The following is a 26,638-nucleotide window of genomic DNA, read 5'->3' on the forward strand; positions in this document are numbered from 1 at the left end:
ACTAAATTGAAACTGCTGCGGTCGATCGGTGCGGCTTATACGCCAGTGCGGCTTATACGCCGACTTCAAATCTTAATTTGCAGATTTTTGCGTGCTACGGCTTATACTCTGCACGGCTTATATTCCGAAAATTACGGTATCTTGTTTAATACATAAGTAGAAACTGTTTGAGTGCAACTGCATGTGCATACATGTGTATGTACATGTACATGCGCACATCTACATATGGAGGGTAACAAGTTATGTGGTTTGAAATTTGACATTTTCTATTTTCTGACCATTCACCATATTTGTCAGAACTTGTCAGAAAAAAAAAATAGTATTTGTATTGTACACCATGAGCGCAGCGGATGTTAAGTTAGGTCAAGATTTGACAATCAGAACTGATATAGGCCTAAATGTAAGATTTGAAACTTTGCATGGTGGTGGTATGAACTAATGAAGTTTTACAGCATGTGGAAAATCTCTTTTGAGAAGATGTGTGGTTCTGAAAAGAACCGGTTGGTTGTAAAACTCGACGTTCCGGTCAGTATGCTCTGATCGTCTTCAGGAGATGTATGTATAGTGAAAGCATATTTTTTCTTCATATCCTTCCCATTGTCATTCTGTGCATGCTTGCATGAAACATACTTTACAATTGGTAACTATTAGAACATGTAGTTTAGTGAACAACTTCCACACAAGGGAGGTGAAGTTGTAAGTGGAGAATGATGTTATGAAATAAGTATGCAGTTCTGTGTGTAAGTGGAGCCTTGCTTTGATTCCTTCTTGTTTGTGCATGTGCCTCATCTCAGTCTTGTGTGTCGTGGTTCGTCATTTCATGCAAGCTTTACTCCCTTTCAGAAAACGGGATCAAGGCGGAAATGTGCCGCGTGCAAGATCATCGTTCACACAGCGTGTATGCTTCAGTTAGAAAGAGTAAGTGTGTGTCTGTTTCTCGGGGAAATAACGTTTCAGAAATGAAAAATGCCATTTACAAAATGTTGTGATTCTGGCAGGCAAGGATAGGAATTTGAATTGCTGTACTGGCATGCAACAGAAATCTTGCAAATTCATTTGATTTTTGACAATTTTTTCCCCCCACTGTGGGATTAAGAAATCTGACAATCAAAAAAAAAAATCCCCCCCCCCTTCAGTTTTTTTTGGCCAAATAAATATTTACTATTAAGGTGGTGTGTGATTTTAATAATGGAATGATCAATTATAATGATACAAAGGTTTGCGAGGGAAAAATGCGGGAGCAAAAGTGAGTGTAAACTTTTGTTTTTGTTTGGGGACAGTAGATGTTTTTAGTAAATTCCACATGGACAGACAGCAGCAGCAAAAATCAACAAAATCACTATTGATCACTTACCCAAACTTGCATTATTTGTTCACATTTACTTCATCAATTGAACCTGCCTGTCAATTAAATAGTGTGAACCGACCAATCAGATCACGACTTTTGGTCAGGTGACCACAGTAGCTTAGTTAAAGTGGGTCACAAGCACCGTGAGAAATGTACACAATCAAAGGTGGGCGGGGCTTATGGCCAAGTCCACTAACTCCGCCCACTTCTGGCATGTCCAATGACTGTATTCTTCCTGTAATCAATTCGGCATCCACTCATTAACCCCACCCACTTCTTTTTCTCCCCCCCCCCCCCCCCTTTCCTTTCCCTACACCTTCCGCAGATAAACTTCAAGTGCAAGCCCACATTTCGGGATGCTGGCATCCGCAACTACAGGGAGAACCAGGTTGTGCGCCATCACTGGGTGCACAGGAGAAGGCAAGATGGCAAGTGTAAGCAGTGCGGCAAGAGCTTCCAACAGAAGCTTTTCCAACAGAAGGAGATCATCGCAATCAGCTGTTCCTGGTGCAAAGTGGCTGTAAGTTATTCTGCTTTCTTGTCGTGAATTGTTTTTCTATTGTTGGAGAGCGCCAAGTACAAGGCTAGATGGCTGTGCATCTTGTGAGATACTATAGAAAATTTATAGAAAGGCTTTCCAAGAAGAGAAAAAAAGCTTATCTTACCATAAGAAATATGTTGTTGCTCTATTTTAAAAACTTATCAAAGTAGAGAAGCAGGAAAATTTGACACCAGAAGTTTTCAGGATGTAAGAAATGAAAGAAACTCATACCTTGGGATATTCCTACAGATCTCATCACAGTTATTGGTGGAAAGGGGTAGATTTATATTTAAGAGAGAAAAACACCAGGATAAGGATAGGGAATTCTGCAGACATATTTTTTTCTGACTTGTTACTCAAACTCTGGTGTTTCTGATCAGCAGAGTGTGGGTTCGAGTCTTGGTCTTGACACTTGTGTCCTTAAGCAAGACACTTAACCATTATTGCTTCATCCTTTGGATGGGATGTTAAGCCATCGTTGTACAATGCACGTAAAAACACAGTAACACTTATTGCTAAGAAAAGGGGTTTGCCCCGGTGTTTCTGGCAGTGCGTGTATCCTCAACCATATGAAGGTGGCACTTGCAAGGAAAAAGAAGAAGATTGAATTTTTGGTTGACTGGATTACAACTGTAGCTTTTCTCTTGATGCAAATATATCACTTCCAGCAAACATAATTTTTTTTGTATTTATTCCTCAGTACCACAACAAGGTGGCGTGCTTCATGATGCAACAAATCGAGGAGCCCTGCTCCTTAGGCATCCATGCCAGCATCATCATCCCGCCCTCCTGGATCATCAGACTACCAAAACAGAGAATCCAGGTACAAAACTCTCACATTACCATGGCAATCTCTTCCTCTCGCACGACCCCCAAAAAATAAAAATCTCCGATTACATACAGAAGGAAGTGGTTCTTGCGAATTATCTTGGGGGAGAAGAAAACAGTACTGGCTGGTCAGCGATGGGATTGCAAATGCAACTCAATCCAATTGTTGACTTAGGAGGACTTGAACCCGGATAAAGATTGATTATAGGCGAACAAATTCACCTGCTATATTTAGACAACTGGCGTGGCGAGACAACAAGATCTCGGTTGTGACCGCTAGATGATGATGATGATATTTAGATGGTTTTGTTTCCCGTGTGCGTCAGTATGCTGGAATTGTATCAGTACCGGTAGCTTCCTGTAAGATTAATGACAGAGTTCAAGATTGTTTTTTTTCTCTGAGATGTTTTGTTTAAAAAGGTTGTTTGTGAGACAAGTTCCATGTAATTGAGAAATGAATAGAATTTTGAAGTACATTTATATCAAATTGGAATGTTTTTGATGATGGATGAAAACTGGATTTTTTAGATTCAAATATTTCACATTTTTAAGGAGCTTTTAATTATAAATTGGTTATTACATTGTATTTATGAGCAGTTACAAATGAGGGATAATTAATTGAACGTAAATTGGCTACCTCTGACAGGCACTTTGAAATGGTTACATGTACTCATTCAGCGCACTTGGTTGGATGTAGATGCTATGCGTCAAGCATGATCCAGTGCCAAGGATCTTACCTCAATAGGCCTTAATTTGATTGAATGTTGAGGGCGCCATTACGATACTCTGTTGGGGTCACACACATCTTAAAAACCTAGACCTTGCATGACTATGCTGTTACCTTGTGTGTTTCTGATATCAAAATGCTGCATCCTATAACTGCCATGTTACGGGAATGCTCGTTCTGATTGTAAATAAGGCGTACGACCGTCCCCTTGGGCGTTCATGTGCCCACAGTGAGCGTTCACGTAACATGGAGGTTATAGGACACGGCATTTTGTAATATCAGAAATTTCAGGCAAATGCCAGGATGCCAGGTCTTGGTCTTTTAGGATGTCTATGGTTGGGGTATGAACAGATATGGATCCAAGGATTTATTGACTTAAGTTAACATGTTGGTATTATTCACAGAATTACATTTGTAGTACAATAAATTACCATATTGCTTCCATTAACGAGGTATACTTCTGTTTGAACCTAGAAAATAGTATGGTTCCACTGAGTGCCCTCATTATATATTCAGTAATTATAACAGGAACTTGTATAGCCTTTTAACTTAGATCAAAGTGCTTTATGTTATTTTTACCCCTGATTATCGGGCCAATGAAACATTCCAAAGACAATCTCATCTCCCTGGGGAGTAAACAGCTCGAAGCAGCTTAAATCAACCACAATAACCATCTCTGCCCTCACAGGTACCCATTTACAATGTACTCCTGGGTGGGGAGAAGCAATGAGTGACTCGAACAGGCTGGACTCGAGCCCACAACCTGCAGAATTACCCTTAGACTGTGAGTTCATTGCTGCAGACCACGAGACCAAGGCCTACTGTGAATTTTTTTAAAATGAAAAACTAGTAGAGACGAATTTGTGTTTGTCTTGTTATTTTGGGGACAGGGCTCTTTTAAGTCCTCACAGCGCAAGAAGAAGAAGCCTTCCATCAAACGCAAGTCCATCACCAAGAAGGAGGAAGGCAAGATGAGACCGTTTATCATCAAACCCATCCCGTCACCCATGATGAAACCTATTATTGTCTTCATCAATCCAAAGAGTGGAGGAAACCAGGTAAGAAAAAAAAAGTCAGCTTTGGAGAGCTGTTACCCCATCCCTGACACCCCCCCCCCCCCCAAACAAAAAAACCCTACTTTTCAGACCTATTTTTCTTCAGCCACATTTAAGGCAGAAAGGGTGGCCCACGAAAAGACGGAACGGCGTACTTCCGCCAGGCCACCAATAATGGCCCTCTCCTTTGGCCTGGTCAATTTTGGTGACTAGGCATCCTAACCAATTTTAAACCAGACGTTTAAGACTGCTGCACCACGCAGTTGCAATGCATTTCAACTTTTCCAGATCTTGTTTTGAAGGTGCTGTTGTCAACTGTATAAGTTGTGATGGTTTTCAGCAAGACCTTATGTTTTAATTATTTTATTTGTTTTATCTTCAGGGGACCAAGCTGATGTCAAAATTCCAATGGTTGCTGAATCCCAGACAGGTGTTTGATCTGTCGCAAGGTGGACCAAGGGAAGGGTAAGTCACATGTTATGTCGTGTTCGGTCTGGCTTGCAAAAAGTTGTTAATAGTTGGGTTAGAAAGTTCAAAAGTGAATATGGAAATCACTTTTAGAATGGCCATAGCTTCTAGGACATTGCCAGACTATTTTTGGTTTTTTTTTTTTTGGGGGGGGGGGGGTCGACTAGTACTTGACGAAAGATAAAACCATGATCAAGCATTAGGTAAAAGGTTAAAAAGGGTTTTAAAAAAAGGGGGGAAGTAGCTAAAACATTTCGTACCAAAAGACAGTATAAATCAGTTCTTCTTCCTTTACTTACTTGGATAATAAAAAAAGCAGGTTTTCTGTTCTAGCATAGTAAGGAATCCTTCTTTAAACAATTGAATGCATTGGAATTGGAAGACGAGATAACATGAAGGACATATGGCTGGTTTTTTTTATTGTGATGTTCGAGAAGAATCCAGATTTACTACATACTACATAGGATTTGAACTTGGGTCACGAGATGTGGAAGGCAAGGACTGAAATACTGTAACAACCTAAACAGGCTTGAGAGTTGCTCATAACTCTTCTAAATAAGTTTTTCACAAAACTTTTTTTTTTATACTTGACATCGAGGCCATGGGTGCCACACTGAAAACCATTTAACATCTGCCTCTCTGTTCAATTTGCCTCCCCCTCCCCCTCCCCCACTAGGCTGGAGATCTTCCGCAAGGTGCCCAATCTTCGGATCTTAGCATGCGGCGGGGACGGCACAGTGGGCTGGATCCTGTCTGAAATCGACAAGCTGAAATTCAAGCCTTTTCCTCCGGTCTCGGTGCTCCCACTGGGAACTGGCAACGACCTGGCCAGGACAATGAACTGGGGAAGGGTAAGATCAACCATTGGCGGATCCATATGCTCGAGCCCTCTTGACCCCCCTGAAATTTTGGTTCTGGGTCCGCCCTGATTGAATTAACAGCCAAACTTTCAACAGCCAATCTTTCAATGCGGATGCTTCTAGCTGTTTCAAATGTCGAACCTTTCATGTACTTAAATGGCGCGCACATCTTGGAATAGCGCAATACGCAAAGTGCATTATGGACCGTGGCCATGCTACACGATTATATGTAGCACGGCTTGTTGCCATGGATCAACCAATCGGGATCGAGGATTCATGTTTACTTGAAGATAAAGTAGATTGTAGTTTATCACAGTGATATTTATGCTTATGTATATCATCAAGATTTTTTATGTCAGATTTGTTTGTTTGTTGTAGGGGTACACAGACGAACCAATATCCAAAATTCTCACACAAGTAGAAGAGGGACCAGTCACACAGCTAGACAGGTAAAAATAAACTTCCTCAGCCCTGCCCCCCCCCCCTTTAAAATCACAGCAGCTGTTGGCGATGAATATTCATTCTTCTGTGCTCCTTGCTTCTAGGCTGTTTCACACTTGGGGTATATGGGACACTGAACACAAATTGTGGATATGAGGGCAAGTTTTGGAGTTTCAAATTGGAAAGGCTGAACATATTTCAACCCTGGCAAATTTCACAACCAAAGCTTCAGGAGTTTCAATTCACAGTGCATTCACATTAGTTTGAATTATGAACTCGTCTTTAGTCTGTGAGAAGTGAAGAGTTGTTTACAGATGATCAATGACAACTAAGCTTTTCATCACTTAAATTCAGAAGTAAATTGTGTTCAGCATTTTACCCGGTGAGCAAGCCAATGAACCACATATATTGTTCAACTTTCACTTGAAAACTGTCCAAGTCACTCACATTTGACTTTTTGAACCCATATGGGTTGGTTATCTTTTCGAAGGAATGTTGGGTTATGAGGTGAAGTGTGAAGGATTTGAATTGAATGACTTGAAAGATGCTCTCTTTGATAAAAGGAAGCAGGATGTATTTTTAGTGCGCAAATTTCTGTTTTGTACAACCAAATACTCCCAGGTGGAATTTGACAGTGGATAAAAACCCCGACGTGGAATTGACCAAAGAGGATCGGGAGGCGGACAATAATGGACCACTCGATGTATTCAACAACTACTTCAGTCTCGGGGCTGACGCACGGACGGCACTCGATTTCCACGAATCCAGAGGTAAAGACTCAAGTGTTGAGATAACACGGCGGAATCTCAATTGTTGCCGTTTCACTGGATAAACACCTAGTAGATACCTTCTGTGATGTGACCATCAATAATATTGATTTGCTTCAACGATGTCATGCGCGGCAGCTTTCCATCAATGTGTCCTCCTCTTGAACTTTGCTAATTCTTGGAATTTTGCTTTTTTTTGTGCAGGCTCAACTTCTTCAGCCAACTCAAATCTTTGTTTTCAGTTCTCAAGGTGCTTTGCATGTCCTCGGTTGACTTCTACCCATCAATTTGAGTCATAGGGGGTGCGTTCGAGCGTGCTTCTCGTGTTAACACGAGTTTACTCCGGAGCACACGAACGGCAGGAGTATGACCCGCGGGAGTATATCCTGCACCAAGAGTAATGCTCACACATTTTCTTGCACTCGGTAGTAGCAAGTGTAACACGCTCGAACGCACCCTATGATAATATGGATGAACACTTTTAATGTGGCACTTATAGCATTACAAAAAAAGCAGCATTTCAATAAAATAAATTAAAAGAAAACCAACGTGACTAATATGAGGTAGTTTAATCATCAAAGCTGAGACAGACACACCATAAACGCGCACAGATTCGCTCGCTCATGGCGCGATGTACACAAAATTATCGACCTTATTCGTGAGGAAGCCATTTTGCTCGTGTTCCCTGAATATATTTTATAAATTGTGAACTGTTGAATGGGATGGTGCCAGACTATTTATTCATTCTAGCCTCACTATCTTTTTTTTTAAATGTGGCTTAAAACATTAGGGCATGGTTAACAAATTTTAAATTATTCATCAGAGCAGACTGGTATTAGTTTGTAATTAACCTTATTTCATTGCTTTCATTTCTCTTCACAAGTTTCAAAAATGAAGATTTTACCTCGCTTTCAATTTAATATGGCCGACTTGTGAATTAGGCCCATTCTGAATGTGCACAGCAGAATCATGCACTGACTGTCGACCCTGAGTTCAGGGGTGCGTTCGAGCGTGCTACTCCTGTTAACACGAGTATAGTCCTGAGCGCCCGAACGGCAGGAGTACGACCCGCGGGTTAGCAAGAGCATGCTCTCTGCCATACCGGGAGTATACTCCTGCACCGAGAGTAATGCGCACGCAACATTTTCCCGCACTCGGGAGTAGCACGCTCAAACGCACCCCAAGAGTCTCTTGCAGTGGTCCCTCCCAACTTTTACTATATAACTCTTGAGGGGGTACTTGCACATGGACTCCATTGCCTTATCAAATATTGTTTGTACAGAGGCCAACCCAGAGAAGTTCAACAGTCGATTCCGCAACAAGATGTACTATGCTCGGTCAGGGGGAACGGATCTCCTGAAACGAACCTCCAAAGACTTGACCAAACAGATCATGCTGGAGTGTGACGGAATCGACTACACCAGCAAGCTACTGGAGTTGAAAGCCCATTGTATACTACTCCTCAACATACCAAAGTGAGTTGTACAATGATTAATAATAGTACATTTGTGGTTGCACTGTTTCATGTGAAGTCTTTTGTGAGTTTCTGTGGTTTTGAAAAGATATGGGGGAAACTCGAGTGTTTCTGACGGTGTACATTCCTTGTCGTCAGGAGACATCAGCAGAAGTGATTCTATATCACACGATGCAACTGAACTCTTATTGCCAACTTCATCATGAAAATCTTCCGGTTTTATTTTCAAATTGATATCTTTGCTTTCATCTCAACTTTTGGTTTGTTTTTTTTTAATTTTTTGTCATGAGAATGATGAAAAGTCAGTATCGGATGAGTGCGTGAAATCGTTCAAAAATAATTCTTACTTTTAACTGTATTAAGGGAGATGGAGTACTCAATTTGTGTGCAAGATAATGCAAAGAAAAACCGAGTCCATTTGGAAGTCGATTTGAGGTGAACAGGTTAGCATACATGTGTTTGTGTGCTTCATCTTGGAAATTATGTTCCCATTGGTTTTCTAGCAATCAAAATTTCGCAAGCAATCATACTTAAAACTCATTTAAGTAAGGAGCTTCTTCAGAAATGTGGCACAAAACCTGTATAAAAATGGTACTCTTTTACAGAAGACGTTTTAATTACTGACTTCCTGTCAAAGTGGCTCTATCCACTTTTGTTTTAAACGAGTCCTCGTCAGACTAATGAATCAACATTTGTTAATGTTGTTGTTGTTTTTGTTGTTTTCACAGGTATGCATCAGGGAACACACCTTGGGGTAACCCCAGCGTTCACACCTTTGAGCAGCAGAGACACGACGATGGTTTCCTGGAAGTTATTGGCTTCTCACCGTCACAAATGGTGAGTAAGGGCATTTGAAGTGAACGGACGTCCAATATGGATTCATTCAGATCATTTATCTGACTGGTGTTACTAGAGCTGAATGCCATGGTACAGTGGTTACGGTGTTTGACTCATGCAAGATGGTGCGTGGGTTCGAATCCTGCCAGGAACATGGTGTTTGTGCCCTTGGGTAAGACACTTAACTACAATTGCCTCTCTCCACCCATGAGTATAAATGGGTACCCGTGAGGGTCGAAGACCGATTGAGCGCTGATATCGGCTGCCGCGTGGTCTCATGGCCTGATGATGGTAATAATTGTAAAGTGCTTTGAGATTGTTGATATGATGGAAAGCACTTTATAAGCACTACGGTTATTATTATTACTATCAAGGCTAGTGCAAGAAATGTGTACATCTGTTTCAGTTTGAGAATTTCTCGTAAATTTCCAAACTATCCTTTTTGAAGTATTTGCACAAAAGTCTTAAGTGTGTAATACGAATGCGTGCAACATATACGCTCCATTATGTGCCGACAAACCTCTAATTGCATTGTTGATTCTATGCATATAATACTTTAATACTGTCAAGAGATTGAAGCTTTGCTTCAGGTGATTTAAACATAAATATTCATCTACATTATGTTCCATGGCATAATATACAAATAGTGACTGCTTTGAGTGGTGTAGTAAAAATAGCTTCCCATGGCTATCCATGGAGGGAAAATAGAACGCTCCATGGATCATTGAGGGAGGCTAGTTTTACTACACCACGAGTTATATAAGCAGTCAATATTTGTTTTATAACAAATTGTGCTTGATTTTAAGAGATAACTGATTAGTATAATCTTAATACAACTACAGTGTATTTCTATTGCAAAACAAAATTCGTTGAAATTTGCTTGAACTTTTCCTAACCACCCCTTTATGAAATTTTTGAACCCAGCTCTATAGCGCTAGCGATTGGGAACAAAACGCGCAATGCTTTGCACACGATACTGGTTGCTATGCGTATTGTACTTTGATTGCTACCAATATAGTACATTTGGCCGTGCACAGCAAGATAGTGATACCACGTGACACAATCTCGGCCAATCAAGATACAGAATCAGTGGGTGAGGTGTTATAATAATCGCCTGTGCTGGCCTAAAAATCAGTCATGTTGCCACCATGTTAGTCATGTTCCCTGTATCCAATAACAGTACTCTATGATAAAGTTTTTTGTAAAAAAAGGAACCAGACTGTTTTTCCTTCCAGCCTCACTTTGCTTACGTTGATTTGAATGGAAAAAAAATTGATGGCCGCAACATAATAATGGTCTATCTATACCTGTTTAACCCCACTTGCTGCCCCAATTTGCCATAGCACTGTATGGTGTTACTGACTCAGCAGGGAATAAATGCAATGTAATACAATGTAATACAATGTAAGTTCAAGTGCTAATTGGTTAAATTGATTGAATACTTTCACAGGCTGCTCTCTTTGTCGGAGGTCACGGTGAACGCATCTGCCAATGTCGGGAAGCCAAAGTCATCACCAATGCAATGATCCCAGTACAGGTAGACGGGGAACCATGCAGGCTGGCGCCCAGCATCATCCATGTCAGTATACGCAACCAGGCCAACATGGTGCTGAAACCAAAGAGAAGAGGCTCCATGCCTATCAATACAGAGTGAGTATTTGGAACTATAATATTAGCTTACAGAAATTTCAAAATTTGCTAGTGGAAAGATTGGCTGTGGAAACATTATTAACAACACAGATTATATAGTAAAATGTGATAGGCAATTGCTTCGAAGCTGCCTCACAGAAAATTTGCCTAAGAGTCATCTCATTAAATGAGCGCTGTGGTCCAGTGTTTACGATGTAGACTCACGTGCCGTGTTAATTGAGTATGAACCCTGACAGGGAACATGGTGCTTGTGTTCTTGGGCAAGACAATTTAATACAATTGCATCTCTCCGCCTAGGCGTATAAATGGGTGCCTGTGAAGGTAGAGGCCAGATTGCGTTGATCTGGAGCAACTGCAGACAAATTGGTCTCGTGGCCTGATGAATATGAGTAATAGTTGTGAAGCACTTTGAGACCATTGGTATCAGGCCAAATAAAAAAAAACATGTTTCTCGTCCGGGTTTTTTCAAAAAAAGGAGGAAGAGGGGCTTTTTATTTTTTATTCTTTATTTTTTCAAGATGGCCGCCATTTTAAAATTTCCTGCAACCATTGGTGTTTCCACTGTTCAAAGACACTTTTAAAATGAAAGACAAGTTGGACAAGAGAACTGGACATATTTACAGTGTCATTTAGAGTTGTATTGGTCTACAATGAACAGTTTTAGATGCATTTGCTTTAACCGTGGACTTTTTCAGTGTTTTTTTACTGCATTTTTCAAAAATAAAAAATATTTTAAAAATCCAGGCGGCCTCCATAAAGGAAGCGGGCGGGAACGAGAATTATTTTTTTTACTTCGCCTAAAGACATTGTATCAGGTATTGGTTATTATGTACAAAGTAGTATTATCATAATGTACAAAAGGTTCCCTCATGCATATCCCAGCATAACAAAAGAATTGCCATCTAAGATGGCTGTCATGCATAAGATCTATGAACTGAGAAAAGGACAATCCTTTATAACCTTTAATGTTGTTCATCCCCTTTTACTTGTGACTGGACTTGTGATGGACTCAACTACACCACCAATTAATATGAATTCAGTCCTTTGTGTTCATACGGCAGCATAAGCTGTATACTCCCCAGGGAGCAGAGATTGTCATGTGAAGAAATGGTTGTACACATCCATTCTCTAGTTTTTGATTTTCTGTCCGCTGGTTTTTTTTTATCTCTCCTCAGTACGCCCTTGTCCAACGACAGGCTAAGAATCCAAGTCAGCCGGATCAGCATGTTCGACTACGAAAGACTCAACTATGATAAGGAGAAGCTCAAGAAAGCATGTAAGAAGCTAAATTTGTCATCACGATAAATGGATGCATTGATTTTAAGGGTGCCATATTGCTAAGTGGATGCGTAGGCATACACAAGGCAAAAAAATCTGAAAGGCTGTTAACAGTTGAAATTTGAAACCTTTCTAATATTTCAAACATATGGATACATTTTATTTTATCTATGTGTTTTTCCATCAACCACAGCTGTACCGCTAGGCATCATTGTCGTCGATAGCGACAGTAACCTGGAGCATATCCGTGCCCACATTGATCGCTTGCTAGAGGTCTACATCCTCCAGGATTCCAACGCCAACGGCTCCGCCTCTAGCCTGTCCCCAACCTGGTGCTTCCTGGACTGTGAGTATGATTGGTTAGAATTAAACGGTCATTTGCATGTGTCAAAGGTCATGTAGGTACATTGGCTCCGCCTCTAACTTGTCCCAACCTAGTCTGGACTGTGAGTATTATTGGTTAGAAGTTGACGGTCATTTGCATGCATCAGAGGTCATTTAAAGAATACATGTTGCTGTCTGGTTCATGTGCGATAGACTTACATTTTCGAACAAACAAATACAAATATTCTCCAATTAGGAGACCACCAAAATAGGGTATGTTTTATCTGTGTAGCTTAAAGATTAAAAGTTTTTTTAAAAGTTGTTTCAAAGGGAATTAAAAAGACATCAAGTCAAAAGAAAATACGCAGATCTGTGTTTAAAAACAAACCTGGTAAATTCATGCATGGTACAATTTGTCCCATAAGTTTTTACGCTCCCAGAGACCAGTGAATTTGATGCAACAATTCCATTTACAGTCATATGTTATCACCTGACCCTTTTTTTCCCTAAATTTTCCTCCTCTTCATTGCATCTCACCATACAGCAACCACGGCCGATCGCTTCTTCCGAATCGACCGGTCCCAGGAGCACCTTCACTACATCACGGACATCTCATCGGACGACCTCTACGTGCTGGACCCCGAGCGGACCAAACCCTCCAATCTCTCTCCTGAGAGTAAGTCTGGATCCATGCCGGACCTGCTGGTCCAACAGGAGGTCCTGGGGGCGGCCAATCGCACCCCGTCGCCGATCCTGAAGCTGCCTCAGGCCCACAGTGCCGCTCAGCTGCTCCAGGCAAGGAGGTAGGATGAAAAAAAAAAATCTTGTCTAATAATTTTCCAAATTTCTTTTTGCAACATCTTGTTTGAAAGGCTTTTTTGCAAGAACTTTCCAATTTCTGCGCAGTGGAACCCCATGGTTTTGATTGAGATGTCCGTGAGTGACCTGGACCCATTTGTGAATTGAGATGGAAATGTATCTGGTATACAGACCTCTATTCATAAGATGGAATTTGCGTCGGGGTACTGTGAATTCAATATTTGGCTTTGCCCTTCACCGACGTATTTGTATAAACACTGTATCAGTGTTGTCCCGAGTGATTGTGAGAATATCACTCGGATGGGACTCGAACCCATGACCTCCTGCTTACTCACCCTGAGTGATTTTTTTTTTTCACAATCACTTGGGACAACACTGAGTATGCAGTGTTTATAAAAATATGTGAAGGGCAAAACCCAATAATATATACAGACTTCATTGAAGTTAAGGCGTTTGTTTAAAAATTTATCTGCTCAACTGATAAAAAAAATATGGTACTAGATATACAGTATCATAAGATTAACATTAATCACTGTGGATTAGAATGGCACACAGACACCAGATCATTCCTGAGATGGAGATTGTTGGAACTTTGGCTCAGCATCGTCGCCAGCTCTGGGCATTGGGGGGGGCACAGTACAAACTGCCCCCCCCCCCTTGGCGACGGGCCTGCTTTGGCTACGTCCAAATAATTTTGCTACTGTCAATTACCAAGAGGACATGTATATTTTGCGAGCTGTAGCCAAGTAATTTGGACACAGCTTTAGTCAGAATCATGTAGCATGACAACAGTGATCTCAGTCTGCCAAAGTAATCTTTGAATTTGTAGTGTGGAAAATTCGTTTACCAGACATAATTCATATTTTAATGGCAAATAAGCCTCTGTACTGATGACGTCACACTTTGTTTATGTGTGTGCTTTTCTATGGGGCTACGAAACCGTTGTCCACAGGAGGCTCCCATAAGAAAGCACATATGTATGCAATGTGTGACGTCATCAGTACAGTAGCTTATTGGCTCATGGACCATGACCGATTTTACTCAAAACAAGAACTCTCTTCACTGTTTGGGAATTTGATGTTATTAAAAAACAAGATACATGTATGCTGCTATATTTGGTCAGCTATGGCATAACAGCATTAAACTTTGAAAATCTTAACCACTGCAGTGTGTGATTAACCTAACGTGTGATATTGGTTTTTTTAATTCACAATTGTGGTTTGTTTGCTTGTCACCTTTTCTAACTGTTACCATAGCGATAGTACGGATCAGGACGAGATCCCCAACTTACACGAGGGCGCCATTGGCATCCTGTCTGAGAATACTAATTATGAAAACGAGTACCAACCAGCCACTAGCAGCAGGTACTCATCAGTGGTCATGAATATGCATGGTTGTGTATATGCAAATTGGCCTGTTACAATTGAATATTCATGATATGCAAATGTTAGTTCAGGCAGTCAGCTCGAGGTGTGCATGGCTTGTGTCTGCTCAAATTTTGTTACAGACCCCTCTCATAGACAACCAACTTGATAGGAAAATTTACAACTGCGTGTTCAACGCCATCAGGTGTGTGTGCGCATGTGTGCAAAATGTTCTAAACATGTGCGCATGTTGCTCGCAATTTCTTCGAAATTAGGCGCAGCCGAAGCGCGTCATGAAGATTTGACATCCAAAATGCCTATGCACTTGATAATCTGCAGGAAGTGAAGTCATTTGAGAGAGACCTATTGGAGCTTGTGTGTCGGTTTTTCCAATTGTCTCATTTTGGTGGTTTTCGTTATTTGTGACTTTCGGTTGTTAACTGCTTGTGAGTATTTTTCAGTTCCGTTTCCCTGCTATCTCCTGTATCTAAATTTGCTTGCGTTTTGGAAATATCTGTGGAGTAAATGTGCATTTTGTTGCAAGTGTTAATCCCTTTTGGTTTTGATCTTTGTATTTTTTTTTTAAGTTGAGCATGTAATTGTTTCTGATTGGATCCAGCTAAATCCGTAGACGTTACAAGTTTATGGTTCTGAATTGTAGTTGAGACCATCACAAGTCCATTCACAAGTCTGTTCACGAGAGGATGAACAACAAACAAGCAAAGCTTTTGTCACAGTTCATTTGAATATCTTGTGACTTGACTTAGGACTCGTGATTTACTTGTGATGTACTTTTGTGGACTTGTGAGAATTTGTGACAGGCTTGTGACAGACTTGACTGCAACACTGCAGCATAGCCAATATGCTGGTCATTCTAAACATTTGGTGTCCACTTTTGTTGTCTGTCCCCGATACTTCTATGATTTTATAAGTCTGATGCACTCCTTAATGCAGTCGTCCTCTAAGAGTGATTATAAATAGCAACCCAACAAATAAAAATTGTTTGAAACCATTCTTAATTATACTTGAATGGTAAGTCATACAGCACCAAGGTAACAGGGACAGGAAAATGTCGCACTTTGGTCGATAACTTTAAAGGATGACCCACATTGGAAGATAGACTACTACGAGTGCATATTTAACAGTCTTAAGATATTCTTTAAGATGGACTCAGTTTGTTGGATGGTCTCATAGTTTGTCCTTTAAAATGTCACTTTTGCCTCCTGGAAATGAATGTTGCATGGGAGTCTCTATGAAGAAAAAATGTGTTTTTCCTACTTGTCTCTCAATTTATTTGTTCTTGTAATTACCTAAAACATTATAAATTATCTGTACATTAAAACATGTAAAGGGGCTTCTCTTCAGTAAAATCCTATATTGAATGTTATCAAGAACGTAGGTTCGAGAAAGAATATCTAGATCATCTTCCAGAATGTTTGTAGACAGTATCTTGTGCATGGAAAAGTAAGAATTTTTTTTTTTTTTTACTTTATAGAAATTTTAGTTCACTGTTGGCCAAATGCCACCTGTTGCGTTTAATATCACATATCAGTCTCAGAGACATAGTTGCTTTCACTTCTTGTGATGATTATGTGGCTGGACACATGTCAGCAATTGTTGCGATTTAAGACTAAACAAATTATTGCCTTAAAATTCACCCAAAAGAAGTGCAGGATGAAATGTTGGACACAAGTTTATGGAATGAAATTCAATGAAATTGTACCAAAAACATTGGGCAAGATAAGTTTGACTGCTTGTTAATGTACCGGTAGTGGTAATGATCACCAAGATGTGTTCAGTGAAAAGTCTGAAATGGTGTTTTGTTTTAAGTTATTAAGCACGTTGAGGGGAACATGTCAAATTTTAGTCTTATTCTATAACTGTGCAAGATGCCACGTATCCATGCGCTGATGTTTTTCCAAAAATAAATCGATGTGAATGTTGTTCTGGTTATTTTCTTTCCCCAGTTGTGAGGCCATAGTTTCCAACAGCTCTCCCCAGCCACCCAGACGGGACACTCTGTGTGTCTCCGACACGGCACATCTCAATCCCCTGGACAAAAGTGAGTTGTTATTTAGATAAACTGTTGCTCTTTTTTGTCTTTCTCAACCTCACTTTTTCTGGTTTGGATAGTGATTTACCTTGAAATAGTTCTGACCGTGCTACATTTGAGTTTCATCCCGGGTTTTTTTTTAAATTATGAAAATAATTATATGGTATACATTTTGCATTTGACAGCACTCATGGATGTCTCCAAGCGAGGCGATGTGGCCAAGTTCTCCGAGTTACACCGGAAGGGTGCCTATCTGATGACCGTTGACCAGCACGGGATGAACGCCCTCCATCATGCGGCCAGATTCGGCCACAAAGACATTGTCCAGTATCTCATTGAAAACGGTAAGTACAAACTTCCCAAAGTCTTCTTTTTTAAAATTCCACTTCTTGTTTCAGTGAAATGTCAATTATAACTAGCCAAATACAACTGAAGTTTGTAAGAAAATAAAATGTCGGATTTTTCAACCTAACCTATAGAATGAGGCACCGGCAATATGGTGTTCTTCATTGTTTCTGCAAGCTGTAACAATTCTTCCTGTCCTGTACCTTCATAAGCTGAGCTCACAAGCAAGCCCCAATATGCTACATGTAGCTATACGTGCATGCTTATAATCCAACTTGACCCAGAGGATGTCATGTCGCTAAGCTGTCGTGATGCACTAATGCCTCCCTGACATTAAATGGCAGCAAATTACTATAAAGAGAATGGCAGTCATAAGTCTTGAGCTTGCCCCAAAATCTGTAAACCCATGTTTGCACTAGACTCCAAGTTTCAGTTTCATGGCAGATGATGCTTTACAAATTTATTGCAAAATTGGCTGAGAACCAGTCAGAAGAACTACACATTGTATGGCGCTTCAGCTGGTAACCGGTCATCGCTTAGCAAAAATACCATCTGTCCTTAGCTCCTGCATGACATGGAGTACTGAAGTGAATACGTCACGTGCACAAAATGTGTGTGAAAGACATTAGTGATTCAGCCTGTGAACCAACACGCGCGCATACTCCATTCGTTTGCACTGCACTTTCTGGTTCTAAATGCCGTCACACATCCGTACTCCATTGTCCCTGACTTACTAGGATATCGCTAACAAATCACTTCCACCCCTGCCCACAGCCCCTGTAAGCATCCTGGACGCGGTGGACTTTGAGAAGAACCAGACGGCCTTACACAAAGCAGCGTGGTACATGCGCCGCACCATCTGCGCCATGCTGGTGGAAGCTGGTGCCTCGTTAACCAAGACGGACTACCAGGGAAACACCCCCCGGCTCCAGGCACTGAAAGCCGACGACCTGGAACTGGCTGCTTACCTAGAAAGTAAGACCAAAGAGGGATCCACCTCGTCCTCAGACGTTTAAGGCCAAGCGACAGAGCATTCGCGTTTCGCGTACCCAGGCAGGTGGATAAATCAGTGTCCCATGTCTTTTTTTTTTTTTTTGCGATCAGTTTGGTTTCGGGTTTGGTGGTTGGTTTTCATTGGTCATTTCTTTTTTTCTGATTTTGAAATGATTGTAATTTTTTTTTTGGTGTACTTCATTGGCATGACTGTTTCCCATTCATATGACCCGAGAAAATTCCCTGTCATTTTGAGCCGAAAAGGTGGAAGGTTCAACGCCATGCATGTACCTTGCATTCATGTACCTTGCATTGAATGCTTAAAACTTATTTTTTTTGTCTTTCAATGTACTGGATGAGATTCAATGTATGCCAAATAAAAAATGTGTCATGGTTATGGTTCAGAATGTCTTGGTGTCAAACTGAAAAGTAAGCATTGTGAAATACATGTTCATTTAACCTCTTTTGAAGAAATAAAGTGAATGATATCAAATAGCATTGCCTGACAATGTGGTATACATTTTGACCAGACAATAAATCAGGGGCGTAAATCCTAGGGGGACGGGGGTATATATCCCCTCCCCCCCCCCCCCCCCCCCCCACTTTTTGACGGGGGGGTTCGGGCTATTGAATCATCCCCCCCCCCCCCAACTTTTTCGTGATGAAAAAAAAATCTGATTTCGAGGTATGTATTCAATAGCACTGAAAAGTGGAGAAACAAAGTACAAAAGCTTTAAAAATTGCACTTTTTTGGTGCAAGCGCGAGTATACATACATTGTATTGATATACATCTATATCCTGAAGAGCGTCCCCTAGTGTAATGCGGTGTCCAACCCCCCCCCCCCCCCCCCCTCCCTTCCGCTTTTTGAATTTCCACGGCCGGACAATTTTTGGATTGTGGTCATCCCCCATCCCCCCTATCGCCGGCACAGATTTACGCCACTGCAAGAAATCTAACAAGTCCATCCAATCAATTAAATTGAATCATCACCTCATTGTAAAAAAAAAATGAATAGATAAGACAATCCATGTTCTGCCTGCCTTGATGATGATGACCATTTGAGTTTGTTGAGAGTGTGTGTGTGAATTCATCCATATACTGCTTATTTCATATGCATGAAAGTCATTCGTGTTGGCTACTTAAGCTTTTAAAAAAAAAATGGTTTAGATTGACCCTCCTTGACCATCCCAACCACCAACCCTGACAAACACCCCCACAAACACCCTGCCACCTGCACTGACATTATTTCCCCTCTGTCATGGTAAATAACAGGGAAAAAAGAAATCCACTGTATGTAAACTGCTTAAAATGAGTTGAATATGAAAACCACAAAATGAATTATGCAAACTTAACATATGTTCCATTTGCCTTTTTGAGAAGCTGTAATGTACTCAAAGATGATCAATCAAAAAAATTCAAAAAGGACAACTTTTTTTCCAAAAAAAAGTGATCTCTTGTTCTCTTAAACTTCCTAAATTTTACTTATATAACATCATGAGAACTCAGTTTATTACAAGCAGGTTGCATACAGGTAGAATCTTTTTTCCACAAATTAAATTGTTTTGATGGTAAGTTTTTTTGGTACCTTTAACTCATGCAAAATGTTAGGATGGGATTGTGTCAAAGTTTAACATGCAAAGCGTGGTGCAAATTTCATTGAGCTGTGTTTATGAAGTGATATACATGTAATAGGCTGGAAGTCAAGAAACCACACCAAGTCTTTGCAGAGGAATATTTTGCGGATTGTGCAAGCCAGCACAGAGTACAAAAGTCACAGTTAACCTCCCGAAACGGGGTTGATTAGTTAAAACAAAAATAAACCCCCCAAAAATAGAAAGATAAAAAAACGCAAAAATACACTGTAAATGAAAATCAAAGAGGTTATTGATTGCTGAAAGTTATCTGCATCATTATTTGAAGACTTTGATTGTAGCTTGAGATATATTTAATTGTTTCTGGTATAAATAATCAAAAGTTTCTTTTGAGATTTGTATTTCATGGTCTAGCCCGTCACATGATCTTTGGGGCCAGCAAACAAATGATAAAACGGCAAGAAGTTTCTGGCTCATTGGTGTTGGCTTTAAATGCTGCATGTATGTCGTAACAGCAGTCACTCATTGGAAACTCGAGTACTATTTACATCAAAAAAGTCTAGATATTCCAAAGTTAGCCTGAAGGAACCGATGAATGCTGCTACTCTGGTCAAGAATAGTCCTGAGGGAATTTAATATTTGTATATTACAAATATTGCAGATTGCTTACTGACTGGATTGACCTGAAATATTAAAAAAAAAAAAAAAATTCTGGCAGAACCTTTTTCATAAATATACTGGGGCTGTGTCATTGTTTGATATCGGTCTACTCTACACTTTTAACATTATGTCATAAAAAAGTGACGTTCGGCAATCAACCTCTTTAACAGGGCATCCCTTTTTTATTCTTTGGTTCTGATTTCCACCAGAACCTATTTTGGGCTCCCGACAGTACCGCCGACCCTGTCTGGAAGCCCCACTAAAAAAAAAAGTAACAAATGAAAAAAATGAATACAAAATTCAGGCAGTCAGGCTCTGTGTTAAAAGCTGTGGAAAATACCAAAGTGTTTGCCAAGTACAGTTTATAGCAACTAGTGAAATTCCAGAAGATGCAAGTGTGTTGCCTCACATCATATTAGAGGTCTACAGTTTACTATAGTGTTAAGTCATGGCTGTCGCTATACAGGCAATACGCTGCAGAGTTTACAATTTCATTCTTGGTAACTTGTTTAGATGGAAACAAAGCGTTCTTTTTGGAGGATGTTATTTATTTCCTTGGCATGATTTCTTTGTTTTTGTCTCTGTATCATCTAGGCCGGGAACGCTATCAGCTCATGTTATCAGAGGACCACGAAACGGCGGTATAGCAATGGGAGAAACACGCAACATCAGTGCCACCACTGAACATCTGGTATGTCAGTCACTCCATAAAACTATCAGTGTAATCAGTAAACGGTATACGATCCACCAGGAGTTTGCTGATGGAAACGAATAATTAAACAATCAAAGATGTTTTCCTGATGGTGTCTGATATTTTGGATGTAAAAGTCGGTTAAAAAAAATGTGGACCAAAGTTAGGTTGTTGTCACGGTTTTGAAACTGTGACCCTTCAACTTTGTTAATACTGGAGATGGGAGATATTTACATACAGAGGTTGCATGGAAACTTGTATATTATAGTTGGAATGAGATTTTGAGAGAAGCAAGGGGCTGCCTGTTTTGCTGCGCGGACAACAGCGTCCTCTTGTGGTGAATCATAGGTCATGGTGCCACAGAAATATGGCACAGCAAAAAAATAAAAAAGATAAAAACAAAATGAGGTTCTAGTGGATGTGTGCTACTCAGAAGACAAAGTTTTGAACTTTGATGAAAAGCTCTTGTGCAGAATTCTCCATTGCCTTCTAGCATCGCAGAAATCTACGTGAAGAGCGCCCCCTGGAGGGCTTTGGTGCATACGTAAAGTGAACTGCAATAAATATGTACACTGAGCTCGAGAGTGCAATGGAATGTGCTGCTGAATGTAATGTCTGTAAAGTTTCACAATAACCTTTGACCCAATGTTGTAGACTCTGATTCCAGGAGTTTGATTCAAGTTTGCATAAGAGGATTAGGGAAAGTATGGTAAACGTTATGAGAGGTTGGGATCTATGACCTAGAATTGAGGTCATGCGTTCAGAAGAAGTTCCTGATAAATATTCATAAATTCAAGATACTCAAGTAATTACATTGTTTAAGATTGATCGATTTTTTGCGGCAGCATTTAGCTCACCTAATGATTCTGGAGAGTAGGAACCGAACGTATATTTTTTTCCACATTTTTTTGATATTTCCAAGTCTGTGGTTTACCAGTGTTTAATCCATTTCTGTTGCAACGTCTCGTCACCTGTTACCCTTATGTCATTTGCAATGCAATGATGGTGCATCTGTGGGGTACCAGACTGGAGTTAATGCCCAACAAGATATATTGGTATATAAGGTCATTCAAACGAGAATAGATGAAAATAATAGTAAGATATTTTGTCAAAGATAAGAATTGAGACAATGGTGCTGATAGCGTGGTATTCCCTTTCTCACAGTATATAACCCTACCCGTTATTTTTGTCAAACTTAAATTTGAACTATCAATAGTTGATATATGAAACAGCTTTTCCTTTTAATAAAGAATTGATCTTTTATTTCAAATTATTTTTGATTCAATACTTAAATAACCTTGTAGGAAAATAGTTTATTGTACAGCACCTTGTATTTTTTTAAATGCACTTCAATTTATATTTTCTAATTAAAGCATTTAACACTATTGATTTATTTCGTCAACATATTCTATCCAAAAAAAGAAAAAAAGAAATGGATACTGTTTAATCTTTGAAAGCAAAGAATTTTTGTTTTGTGAGTAGAATGAAGAGAATGGATATATTTTCCGTAGCAGAATCATCTAAAAACTCGTAGGTAAACCTGTCTGCTCTATCTGTCAATCAATCAACTTTTTTATCCTTCTTTGCTGCAAATGCTTTCCATTCCCACCAATCGGTCTTCATTTGCCATAAACATCGTGGAGAGGAAAAATAAAGAAATCATCGTTGTTTCAATGTAAATGATAAAAAGCCATTTGGAGATTTCTCTCTGAATTTGACTCAGCTTTTAGTATAAGGCCGTGTAAAATGAAAATATTAATTAAGGTACGTAAACGACCAAAAATAGTTATCTGGGGTGCATGATAATATCGTTCAGGTTGTCAAGGATGCCATTGTTTTTAGCTGGATCAAAATAATTCTGCTAAAACTGAAAACATTTAGGTCCTCAAAATGTTAATATTTTTACATTATACCATTATATTTTTGGTGATATGTTATTTAAAGAGGAACATTGGCTAGATATCTTCTGTTGACTTTATTTTTGTTGTTTTATTTTGACCGTGTCACAAGCATCTGACCCATACACTGGCTGTAGTGGGTAGTCTGTATTTAGAAGGAAAAAAATCTATATTTTCTAGATGAATATTTTTCCTGTTTACAAAAAGTTAGTGGTTTGGCTAAAAAGAAATACGCTGTAATTTTGCTCAGTTTTGCTAAGTCTTTTGAAGAGGCACCTTGTTTTTGATGATATTTGTTCAAAGTTTTGATTGCAAGAGAACCTTCGTTATTTGGTAAGAAAACATAGCACATGGAGCTCGATAAATTCTATACTACGCACCTACCTGCAAAATGCTTAGGGAGTCGGAGTTTATATAACAAATCATTTAGCTCGTCTTTTGTGCTGCCGTACTAGCTGTAATGGAATATATACATGTGGGGTGCTGTGTATATAGCTATAGTGTAGTGTAAATTGGCCTTTGCTCAAAAATGCTGAATATTACAAATTGAGTTGATTATATTTATTGATTTGCAAGCAGTTTTTGATGTGACGGTCAATTCTGTGCAAAGTTCCATTTTTTTATGCTCAGGTCGTTTAGTGCTTTTTAAGCTTGTATCATTAATTATAATTTTGTTGTAGCTTTTTGCTTCATTATAGTTACGACGAACTTCCCTATCTGAAGACGAATGGAATGTCTCGAATCATTTGTGGTGTTCGATTTTGAGCGTTCCATTTATCTTCTAGGGATGGTTTGCTGAGTAACTATTAAAAAAACACTCCACTGGGCAGCTAAAAAAATGAGTGGCTGGTCGCCGTTGGTGGCGCACACCAAAGGTTGAAGGTCACCTTTTTATGTAGTGACTTAAACATGACTGATATACTCAACCGACTGGGGAAAAAAATGGATTGACTAATGAAGACAAAAAGTCCCCCTTACATTTCTTTTAAACACAACTTTTTCATGCAGTAAAAGGTAAACTTTTTAATAACTCTTCCCTGGTAAAAAGTTATTATATATGGCGAATAGTGCCCGCCATTGCCCTCAACTCGCTCTCCTTAGTGTGCGAAGCAGCGCCCTCTTTCGTTAAAACAGCCGATCATCACGATCATCACGATCATCACGATGCAGGGTCATCACGACCCTGCAGTGGGAAGCGGGTGCAGTTTCTAAACTTGACTTGAATGATTGGGTTAAGTCTTTGAACAACATGTATCTCTGTCGAACCACTAGATTTCCTTGATTATTCTTCGGTATATTCTGCCATAAGGTTATCATACGATGTGTTGTGCCCGCCAGCCACAGATGCGTTTGGTTGGTTAAAAAAAGAGTGTTTGAATTTACTTTGCGATATAAGTATAGTTTTGGTAGATTTTAATTTACTTTAAAACAACAACAAAAGTACGTCAAAAGCCATGTTCACTATTCAGTTGGTCCCTATAAAAAAGTAGGTTTATCAATAGTAAATAGCTAAAAAAATTAAGCCTTCCCCACCACGTGGCGTGATAGCAAAAGACCATAATGAGATGGTAATGACAAGAAATTGACTTGAACCGAATTTGACAAAATTGGAAAAATACTCCCTTGAAAACGGACGCACGTAATACATCCGTGACGTTGTGTACAATGTAGATCCAGAATTGTTTTATACTTTTTTGTAAAAAGTGCAGAGACTAAAAACTTGACTATTCACCGATACCAAGCGATACTGATGATGTGGTGACTATCTGTGCCTTTGGAAGGTCAAAGGTAAAATAATTGTAGAAATTGTACCATTTGGTACTAATTCGTTTATTAATTAAAGTTTTATTGTAATCAACCGTAAGTGACTAGTGCACGATGTGTAGCAACATCGGCATTTGTTGTAAAAAGGTATTGCTTATAAAAGTGTTATGTGTAGGAAACGTCTTTCTGGTGAAATTATTATTATTAAAAAAAGACAGTTTATTATATTCTGAAATTTCGGTTTTCGGTCTTCACGTGTGTGTGGCTTTTGAAGGCCCACATGTAGTTGAATTGATGTATATTTTGAAATTTAAAAAAAAAATTAAAAGCTATGGATATTTCAAGGACCGTACTTTGGGGTGTAACGGCAAAAACCAGTTGTGACCGAGAAAAGGCTGGGAACAAATCAGGAGTTAATTTCAAGAGTGTTGATTGAGGGTGAAATATTCACTATTGCATCATTGTAAAATGCCTATTGGAATAAATAGGCAACGATGTGGCAAATTCAGGGAAGAGCTTGTGTAATTCATGTGCATCGAATGTCCTGGTTGTATTTTCCCGCTAAAGAAAATAAGCAGTATTGCGCGCGAAAGGCTATGTTTTACCATTTTCAACAGTTACGCGTACTCTCGAAAGTTTGAAATCAAATTTTCCCCTTGAATTCCAAATTTCATCTATTATTGTGTGACGCCGTGCCGTTCCCCTCTCCTCCCAGGACTCTGCTACTCAAATTGGATAATAGTCGCAACTTTATCAATCATGAGATTCGAAGAAGTGTTTGTTGGGCATGCATGCACAGCCTCGCTCTGGTCCCGAATTGAAGATTCCTCGCAAAGAACGAATAAGTTTGTAATTATTCAAAGCCGGCCTTGATGAAATCAAGCATTACGCTCTCTTGTTAACTTTTCAGTGAGATTTCAGCGTATTGTTTGAATTGGTTCTTGCAATCTCAAACCATGGAATTGGACAACAGAAATGTGAACCCAACAGAATATTATTTTGTTTGTCGATTTCTTAATCAGATTGCTGATACGAGCGGTTGAAATTGCTCTTCCTTTTCTCCATTGTACGGTCTTTAATGTGCAAATATACAGACTCCAAGAAATGTTACTGGTGGTAATATATACATTGTAGCCAAATTGGTGTACATATTTTTGGTAGTGTTGGATATCTAAGGGCCGAAATGCCTGTTATTCATTATTTGCGATTTTAGTTATCCTGTTTGGGTGTCGACGTATGTTATTGAATTGTATGCATTCAATGGTGTATTATAAGATACTATATAAGTAACAATATTTAACAAAAATATTATATTCATGTACAAAGTAACTTAGCCAGGCAAAGTCTAACTTTTATCTTATGTGGCGATCCACGTTGATCGTGGGCCTAAAAAGATTATTATATACTTTCAAATAAGTTATGAATTTCGTGTGAAATTAACAATACTGTAATACTAATGATTATATTATTTAAACAAAAAAAATGGTTTAACGTTTAAACAGTTTTGACGTAGTCGGTTACGGACGATTGTGTATTGAAACGTACGTAGTTATGTAATGTGACGTAACATTTTTTATGCAACTTGTAACAATGTATGACTGATTGATTGACAACTGAAGGATGTCGTTGGTGGATTTATCAAGAAATGGTACAGATAGTTGTTGCAAAGGGACCATGTATAGATAAATGGTCTGAGATTATTTAAAGGAAGAATTGCTGAACTTGAAATTTATCAGTGGCATTGCAGCAGCGTTGTAAAAGTGATTGGAATTGCAAAAGTTGCATGAAAAATATCATTGAGAAGTCGTCAAGTTTTCTTGGTGTAAGAAACAATGTATTCAGCTATAACGACAGACCTT

The 26,638-nt window shown here is 39.4% G+C and overlaps 1 protein-coding gene across 4 annotated transcripts in view; it reads left to right on the forward strand.

Moving 5' to 3' along the window:
• LOC119740388 (diacylglycerol kinase zeta-like) overlaps window positions 1–25,287 on the forward strand; it is a 33,192-nt gene extending 7,905 nt beyond the window's left edge. Inside the window, exons 4-22 of one of the 4 annotated variants that reach the window (XM_038215665.1) lie at window positions 844–918; window positions 1,674–1,868; window positions 2,590–2,712; window positions 4,335–4,502; window positions 4,882–4,964; window positions 5,644–5,818; window positions 6,206–6,276; window positions 6,890–7,038; window positions 8,318–8,510; window positions 9,238–9,346; window positions 10,797–10,996; window positions 12,172–12,272; window positions 12,468–12,620; window positions 13,143–13,401; window positions 14,674–14,781; window positions 16,749–16,843; window positions 17,020–17,178; window positions 17,954–18,232; window positions 21,021–25,287. In XM_038215665.1, the coding sequence (XP_038071593.1) occupies window positions 844–918; window positions 1,674–1,868; window positions 2,590–2,712; window positions 4,335–4,502; window positions 4,882–4,964; window positions 5,644–5,818; window positions 6,206–6,276; window positions 6,890–7,038; window positions 8,318–8,510; window positions 9,238–9,346; window positions 10,797–10,996; window positions 12,172–12,272; window positions 12,468–12,620; window positions 13,143–13,401; window positions 14,674–14,781; window positions 16,749–16,843; window positions 17,020–17,178; window positions 17,954–18,195 (2,658 nt within the window). In that variant the 3' untranslated portion in view covers window positions 18,196–18,232; window positions 21,021–25,287. The remainder of the gene's footprint in view (window positions 1–843; window positions 919–1,673; window positions 1,869–2,589; window positions 2,713–4,334; window positions 4,503–4,881; window positions 4,965–5,643; window positions 5,819–6,205; window positions 6,277–6,889; window positions 7,039–8,317; window positions 8,511–9,237; window positions 9,347–10,796; window positions 10,997–12,171; window positions 12,273–12,467; window positions 12,621–13,142; window positions 13,402–14,673; window positions 14,782–16,748; window positions 16,844–17,019; window positions 17,179–17,953; window positions 18,233–21,020) is intronic. The other 3 variants (XM_038215664.1, XM_038215666.1, XM_038215667.1) reach the window with 3 other exon arrangements.
• The last annotated feature ends 1,351 nt before the right edge of the window (window positions 25,288–26,638 follow it).

This window comes from Patiria miniata, unplaced genomic scaffold (genome assembly GCF_015706575.1).
Source record: "Patiria miniata isolate m_02_andy unplaced genomic scaffold, ASM1570657v1 HiC_scaffold_5, whole genome shotgun sequence".
Classification (NCBI taxonomy): Eukaryota; Metazoa; Echinodermata; class Asteroidea; order Valvatida; family Asterinidae; genus Patiria; species Patiria miniata.